At 37.1% G+C, this 8,619-nt stretch overlaps 1 protein-coding gene across 7 annotated transcripts; it reads right to left on the reverse strand.

Moving 5' to 3' along the window:
- Positions 1-4,174: 4,174 nt before the first annotated feature.
- LOC121738129 (zinc finger protein 90-like) lies at positions 4,175-8,120 on the reverse strand. Of its 7 annotated transcripts, none has more exons than XM_042130010.1 (4): positions 7,983-8,120; positions 5,719-5,849; positions 4,856-5,115; positions 4,175-4,705 (listed from the first exon to the last, which is right to left on the reverse strand). In XM_042130010.1, exons 2-4 carry the CDS (start codon positions 5,777-5,779, stop codon positions 4,229-4,231), a joined length of 798 nt encoding a protein of 265 aa, XP_041985944.1. In that variant the 5' UTR covers positions 5,780-5,849; positions 7,983-8,120; the 3' UTR covers positions 4,175-4,228. The 7 variants fall into 7 exon arrangements, with proteins under 7 accessions (XP_041985944.1, XP_041985941.1, XP_041985943.1 ...); XM_042130007.1 differs by adding an exon at positions 6,489-6,576 and having other exon boundaries at positions 4,175-5,115; positions 7,983-8,119; XM_042130009.1 differs by adding an exon at positions 7,227-7,233 and having other exon boundaries at positions 4,175-5,115; positions 7,983-8,119.
- Positions 8,121-8,619: the final 499 nt, after the last annotated feature.

Consider the following 8,619-nt stretch of genomic DNA (forward strand, 5'->3'; position numbering starts at 1 on the left):
GTTAGTATAAGTTAGGTATAGTAATTATGACGTTTGCTGTACAGTTTTAAGGACGTGAGAATGCGCCCTTATGTAAGGCTTGGTTCACAATATTTGTGGATAACTTACGGTCAGCCAGATTTGTATTTTGGCACTAAAGCAACGCACTTGAAATGTCTCTTGTGCGGTGCAGTGTCCTTGCGGTATTAGCTACCCATCAGGCGTTAAATTTGCTCTTTTGTCTCTTATCTTTTGTGAGTTCCGCTACAAGTATGGCCGACCGTAAAGTTTATTGTAAGTGTAGATATTTTGACAGTTTACACACAGCTAGACGTGTAATTTCTTTTATATTGTAATTTGTATCAGCACAGATGTAGCTTAGAGTAAGATAGCAATATTTTTTCTTTTTACACTCGCGTATTTTCATTATTTAGACGTAGGCAAAAACTTGAAAGAGGACGATTATCTTGTGTCCTAGGATCAAATATGCTTCATACTTCATGCTGAATGCATACTTCATCCTAGCTTGTATCGCAAGTCGTCGTCGACGTCACATGAAGGAGACTGAAGCTCTATCTCTTTCGCGCCTGTTAGTTTGACAGCGCACGTCAACTGTCAGTTTGACGGTTGTATTGTCTATGGTTTATTTTTGTGATATTGATTTTTTTACAACTTTTTGTATAGGATTAGTATCGTATTTTTTACATTTTGCAATTTTTAATAAATATTTCGTATGAAATGGAATGTTTTTCATTTTACAATATTTGTGCTATTTGTATTTGCGTATTTTATTTTTTTATTTGATGTATTCGCCAAGCAATCACCATGTGTAGACGGTATGTTTGACAAAGATTGGCCTTATTTGCCTATTTGACAAATATGACCAATACCAAATACACGTATTCGTACCTTTGTCGGTTTTGGACGCACATCAAGAGTCAAATAGGCAAGTAAACAAAATCAAGTAAAAGTTTGGTATTTGACGTCCATGTGTGGAAGGCCGTATTTGCCTTTATTTGCTTGTTTGTGTACACGTCACTAATTTTGCCAAATGCAACAAATAGCCAATAGCAAACCCAAATAGCCATCTGTAGTGCCTCCATTATAATAACTATATTGAAGTTTCACTATTAGTCCGGTTAACGAATGACTCAAAAGAGGGTATAGAGTGCGTGAGCGGGAACCTAAGAGATTTCTGCTGGAACTTATCCAGGGTGATTAGGGACAAAACATACTAAAAGTCCTGACGTCTAGGAGGTGAGCCGGAGGGGGGGGGGGGGGGGGGACAAATGTCTTAATTTTTGGTTTTTCGTCAATAATTAAAAACTATACGTTGTAGCAAAAAATGATGACCTTAAAAAGCTTTAAGGTCATCATAGAATATTTTATTAAATTTATTTATTAAATTTTCTATAAATTACATTCTAAACAGTTTTTCCAAATTCTCATCCGTTTTCGTACTACACGCTCAGGAAAAGTGAAAATTAAAAAAAGCTTTATTTTTAAATATTCCTTTCTATTTCTGTTTGGATGTGCTTCGTTCAGTGAGTGAGAGGGCCTCACTCACCGAACCCTACATCCCTCATCCCCTCATCACACCCCTTAAAGTGGCAAAGCACCTGTAGCACTCCCGGTGCTGCAGACGTCGCATAGGCATTATGGTAACCATTTTACATCAGGTAGACCATACTCTTGTTTGCCAGCTTATTCATTTGTATAAAAAACATCAGGAATCATCGGGAATGGGCTGACCCCTCAAGAGTGATAGCCCATTTAGATTCGCGTACGAGTCGCGAGGCGAGGGGCGAGGTGCGAGTGTGAACAGACGCTCGTGGCTCGCCTCGTCCCTTGCGGCTCTCGCGTCCGGAGCGGTTTTTGGGGCACGAGTCAAAGGACCTCGCGTCGCACGCGAGTGGGTGTTTACATTCGCCCTCCCGCTACATTCTGGCTTCTACATCGTGCCGCGCAGGTTGTGTTAATTTTAAATACGCAAAAACAAAAAATGCATCGTATTATAATAATAATAATATCTATGGACGCATCACACCACGTCAGTCTGGCCCCGTGCTAAGTACCTGAAGGACTTGTGTTACCAGACAACGGAAATATATTTAATACTTTTATACTATACATGTATTTAAGATTTTTATTATATGATACACATAATTAATACACACCCATGACCCAGGAACTTTGAAAACTTTTTGTTCCGTCGGCGGGATTCGAACCCGTGACCCCGGCTTGAGCTACCGATAGCCCACCCACTGAGTCACAGAGGTCGTCAAATAATGGATTGGTCGCAAGTCGAAACATTTAAGTTCATAGAACAATTTCAAAAAGAACGATTTGGGACCCTAAACATAAATGCCACAAGAAAAGCCAAAAAGTTAGCTTCCTTTTATTTAAATTAGTGACGTAGCAGTATAAGCCCAGTACGCACAAACTTATTGCTGCTAAAACTTCGACGTCCTTCATTGTTTCTAGCTCAAAGACGACTGAACTCGGCAATCGAGTGTAAACAGGCAACTTATTAACCATCGATCAACACGAACCTCGCACGAGGGACGAAGCGCGAGTGTAAAGGCCGTATGAGGGTGGAAAAAAAAGAAAAGGTAATATCCTGACGCCTAGAACAATAGACGACTTGGTAAGTCGTCTATTGTTCTTGGCGTCAAGGGGATGGGTGAGGGGATGAGGGATGTAGGGTTCGGTGAGTGAGGCCCTCTCACTCACTGAACGAAGCACATCCAAACAGAAATAGAAAGGAATATTTAAAAATAAAGCTTTTTTTAATTTTCACTTTTCCTGAGCGTGTAGTACGAAAACGGATGAGAATTTGGAAAAACTGTATAGAATCTAATTTATAGAAAATTTAATAAAATATTCTATGATGACCTTAAAGTCTTTTAAGGTCATCATAGAATATTTTTTGCTACAACGTATAGTTTTTTAGTTATTGACGAAAAACCAAAAATTGAGACCCTTGTCGCCCCTCCCCCCTCCCTCCGGCTCACCTACTGGACGTCAGGACTTTTAGTATGTTTTGTCCTTAACCACCCTGAATAAGTTCTTGCAGAAATTGCTTAGGTTCCCGCTCACACATTCTACAACTACTTTGTTGACTGAGCTATATATCTTAAAAGTGTCAGTCAAAGACAAACACATCTTGAATAATAACTAATTATTTTCTGTTTAAACACTTTATTACTAAGGGTATACAGTGAAACCTGGTTAAGCGAGAAACCTCTATTATTGATAGTTGGAATGAGGTCCCGGCACAATTTCATTAAAATACCTCTGTTAATGGATTTTTCGAAACTGATTAAATGAGATTTGAATTTTAAGACTTTTTCGATATTGAACTCTGTAATTGAGACCCTGTAGCTCATTAACCTGTATAAGTGAGACAAATTACGATAGGTGTAACAAGTTTTGACATGTTTGTTAAACACACATTTCGCGTCGCCTAACGTGCATGCTTTTATTGTCAGTACTTTCTCAGTTTTTGACCTTAAAACAAGGGAATAAAAGTATAAAAAATATCCAAACGTAAATATAAAACGTTATCAGTTCAAACGTCTTTCAGATTATGATAGAGGAAAGTCGCGTGATGAAGTTTTTAGGGAGAATAACACACCAAAGTCAACCCTGTGGAGAATTATCACAAACAACGAGGAAATTCGGTCTCAGTGTATTGATGGAAAACGAAAACTCAAACGAATAAAAGCTTTTAAAATTGAATAACGACACATATTAACCTCTGTGAGTGCCGACCTATGTAAATGAGACACCCATAATTTTAACCTGCTTAATTGGATAACTGGATTATTAGGAGCCCTTAATAATTGGTACAAAAGTCTTGGTCCCTTGAGATCCCAATTAACCAGGTTTCACTGTATTATAATAGGTATTATATTGGAAAAAGGTGAAACGGAACTCTACAGTTGGGTCTTCAATCCTCGTGACATAAATTCAAATAAAATGCCACTTTATAGCCAAGGCTATGTTCAATTTTGCTCTACGCCTTTACAGAGCAGCGGCGGCAATCGCTGACCAATGTCTGTAGATAATGAAACCTATAGCCTTATTATTTGCCTTATAGGGTTATGTCATTTCAATCTTAGTCGTGATGTCGACTGGGTTAGACATAACGCGACCAAATTACGTAGCACTGCCAACGAAGCAACTTCTCTGATAGCGCATATTATATCATTTATTTACTTGGTTTCCTCTATTTTTACTAACACATTCACACACCCAATATATAAGTTCCTTTGTGAGTTCTCTTATGTTTTATCAAATGACTCACATGCCTAAAGTTTTTCTCGCATATATCACAGGTGTACGGTTTCTCTCCACTGTGTATTCGGAGATGGGTCTTGAGGTCAGTACGTCTAAAGAACTTTTTCTCGCATACCTCACAGGAAAACGGCCTGAGATCTGTGTGTGTTTTAGTATGCATGAGTAAACTGCTGCTGTGTGAGAACTTTTTTGGGCATATTCTACAGAAGTATGGCTTGGCACCCGTATGTGATCTCTTGTGTGTGGTCAGATGACTCGAATGCCGGAAACGCTCCTCACAGATGTCACACTCGTATGGTCTGTCGCCTGTGTGTATCCGCTTATGTATTGTCACGTATGTGCTCCGCTTGAAGGCTTTCCCGCATATATCACAGTGGAATTTCTTCTGTATGCCACTTTTGTCTATACAACTTTCTTCTATAACATTTTTGTCTATGCCACTTTTACTCATAACATTTTTGTCTATACCACTTATACTTACAACATTTTTGTCTATGACACTTTCCCTTATAACGTTTTTGTCTATACCACTTTTACTAACAACATTTTTGTCTATGGCACTTTTACTTATAAAATTTTTGTCTATGCCACTTTTTCCTCTGGCACTTTTGTATATACCACTCTTTCCAATATGACTTCTGTTGACAATACTCTCCTCAATATCATGTTTGTCTGAATAGCTTCCATTTATGGCAATTATGTCTATGTAACATTCATTTTCACTTTTAATTTTACATTTTTCGTCTATATTATTATATTTGTTTATGCCACTTTTGTCTATGTCACTCTTGTCAGCGATGGCGTTTGTCTTCTTTGTAGTAATAGTAGTTGAATCTGTAACATAAATAAATAAAAAAATAAAAGAGTTGAGAGGTATCTAATGCAAAAATAACACCAAGAGATTGCCTATTATGATAGGAATTACAAATCCATACTACTAATATAATAAATACCGAAGTGTCTGTTATTAGTTCAAGATTAATACGCTGAACCAATTTTGAGGAAATTTGGTATGGAGCTACTTTGAGTCCTGGGTAAGGACATATGATATTTTTTATCCCGGAAAAATGTACGGTCCTGCGCGATAAACAAATTTTAGAGTCTTGAACAGAGTTGCGGGTTTATAAGGCAAAACAAGGCAGAACAGATCAGTAGATCAGTAATGTGAAATAATATTATAATAATAATATATCTATAGACGCTTCACACCACGTCAGTCTGGCTGGCCCCATGCTAAGGACTTGTGTTACGGGTACCAGAAAACGGAAATATATTTAATACTTTTATACTATACATATATTTAAGATTTTTGAATTTGAATTGAAAAATTTTTGTTCCGTCGGCGGAATTCGAACCCGCGACCCCTGGCTTGAGCTACCAACAGCCCACCAACTAAGCCACAGAGGTCGTCTGTCAGAAATGTCAATAAAATTTTACCTGGCAACAAATCCAATAACATAATATGGCTGTTCTTAGTCTCCAATATAGGTAGCTCCATGCTCACTTGTTCACTTGTTTCTCCACAACATACTACTCTTCATTTAATAACAATTCACCTTCATAATTTTCTGAAATTATAACAATAAAAAAAAATTAAAAGATAAATGGCAAAACTCTAAGGGCAGAAGAAATAGATAGTATAAATAGCTTTTCCTCTATGAATAATAAAAACTAAAGAAACATAACTCTCATATGCTATTAGCTTTGAATTTGGTTCTCAAGGTTCTTTTCGCACACTAAAATAATATGGCAATACCACTGACCTCTATAATACACTGGACCGGCGATCGCTATCAATAAAATGTTCCTATTTGAAAGTCGCCATATTGGCGCTGATTGCTATGTGAAAGCAGTACTGAGTGTACTTGGAACTACTATTTTGCAAATGGCGGTTGTCATTTTCTATGTAATTAGTTCACAGTACGCTCACCGCGGCGCTTTAAATCGTCACAAAAAAAATATGATAATAAAAAAGTAGCTGTCATTTTGTACGGCATAGCCTATGTCTATATAATCAACGCCCCACCTCTCTCCCCCCTCATTCCTCAAGTGCAACATGGGGGTTGCATTTGAATTACGCATTATAGGTAGGGGGCGGGAGAGGAGGGGGAGGGAAGGGGGAAAGTAGGAAATCAGTAGTTAACAAGAAATTTTCTTTTTAGTTTTTGAGGTTATGCTTAATAAAACAACCAAATTAGTGGACTTACGAGAAAATTAGTCCTTTTTTGGGTGTGGGCAAACTCGGTTCAAAGTATGTCTTATATTGTAAATAAACAGCTCCGATGTTGCGGGCATCTGCGAGAATGCAATGCCCTATTATGCCCTTGCGTAACAAATTATAGGCACTTATTTGCACCCTGAAACTAACTAAAGATTTAATTGCACCCCCTATATTTTTTATAGATATATAATATTATAACAACTGGCTTCAATGAATTATTAGTTGACGGAGCCCCACTACGCGGGGCTCATATTTCTGGGTGGTTCACAAAAACTAACCCAACTAACCTAACCCAACCAAGTCGTATTGGGCCAGCACGGAGTGATACATTGCTATAATTAATTACCTAAGAATTATATACTGTTCTTATGACACTTAAATACGTTTTACAACAAATTACGCGTAAAATAAAACGTAACTATAGTGAAAAATTAATTTTATAGACATGTTAACAAAAAATAATGTTCCGTCACACGTATTAAAAAAAATCTATGCATCTCCTAGATACACATCAGGTGTCATTTGAAAGGGGTAACTAACCCCTATAAAATGCCACCATTCCCCCCTCTCTACCTATAATGCGAAATGCGTGATTCAAATGCCAACCCGCAACATGTTTTTTGTTGGCAATAGTAACTCCATATGTGTCCATCTCAATGCATACCTAGTGCATGAATTTTTGGCTTGTCATTTCTGCGTACCTCTATAAGAGAGAAACTCTAACCTTGTACCTGAATAAGCGAGAAATTCGGGTTAGTGAGAAACCTCTATGAGCGAGAATGAAATTGTAATCCCTTGACGTTTCAACTCTAACTTATCCAGGTTTGGCTGTATGTATGTATTAGCCTCATACTAATAAAAAATATATTTTGTGAACAGCTGTCATAGTTACGCAATGTTTTATCCTTTGCTGATGATATGTTAAAAAAGTAATAAAATGTTACAAAAGACAAAAAATAAAACAATAAGGATTTTGTGTGAAAATAAAAATACCTCCACTCTTACTCGGTGTCAGACTACTTTGGGATACTACGTATCTCGGTGTGTTACTCTTCAGTTCTGCTGCATATGTAGTATCCCTAAGTAGTCTGTGTCTGCTGATATTTCCTTGATATTGATATTTCCTTACACTGCTGAGTGGTGGGTAGTTGGTAGTCAGTTTAATCAATGGTTTGTTTGTATTTTGTGTTTCAGAATGAAGTGTCTGCTGCTATTGATATTTCCTTACACTGCTGAGTGGTGGGTAGTTGGTAGTCAGTTTAATCAATGGTTTGTTTGTATTTTGTGTTTCAGAATGAAACACAAAGTAGGTACTTACACAATTATTTTTACTATGGAATGGAATTTCTATTCACACATGAGTCATGACACAAACAATGTTTAAAAACGACTGTAGATTAGTTTTTTTTTAATGATAAACGTTTTCACTTAAACCGCTAAACATGATGAAGAAAATCTCTATGAAGAAAATGATACATACTTTTATTTTCTATCTCCAAATTGTCCAAGGATAAATTAAATCCAAGCAAACCAACAGCAATAAGAACATAGAGGAAAATAATACACGGGGCAATTATGAAATAAAACTTAATTTTTTGACTTCTGATTTCTGATGTCAATACTCAATACCGCAACTTTTTTTTTTTAATTCGTCCCGGTCGGGACAGGCAAAGGGAGCGTAGCCCATACAGCCATCACAAAACCACAGACTACTAAGGGATACTAATGAGGGATTTTCCTATATTTTTAACTAGCTGTTGCCCGCGACTTCGTCCGCGTGGACTTCAGTTTATAGCGCGCGATGTCAACAAAATTGGTGTCAAAAGCTTTTATAAAAAAACCCTGGTACCCCTTAAATCAATACAGCTGTGCAGTGTGCAAACAATAAGTACTTCATTTTTGTATGTTAAACTTTATATATTATGCCAAATTTTAAAGCTTATTTAGCCCCCCAATTACACAACTTTACCCATAAACTATTTATCATTGATAGGTTTAGCCCCAATTTCACCAACGTCTGTTAGTGTTAACAGCTTGTTAAAATATCCTGTCTTCTCTTTCATTCATATGAAAAACGAAACAGCTAACGTGATACTAATTCGAGCATTAACTTTAAC

This window comes from Aricia agestis, chromosome 22, assembly GCF_905147365.1.
Source record: "Aricia agestis chromosome 22, ilAriAges1.1, whole genome shotgun sequence".
Classification (NCBI taxonomy): Eukaryota; Metazoa; Arthropoda; class Insecta; order Lepidoptera; family Lycaenidae; genus Aricia; species Aricia agestis.

Coding starts and splice junctions, on each gene's coding strand:
- LOC121738129 (XM_042130003.1), bottom strand. CDS start 5,779: ATGGAGCTACCTATATTGGAGACTAAGAACAGCCATATTATGTTATTG. Junction 5,116..5,718: donor GTTATTGGATTTGTTGCCAG/GTAAAATTTTAT, acceptor TTTATGTTACAG/ATTCAACTACTATTACTACA.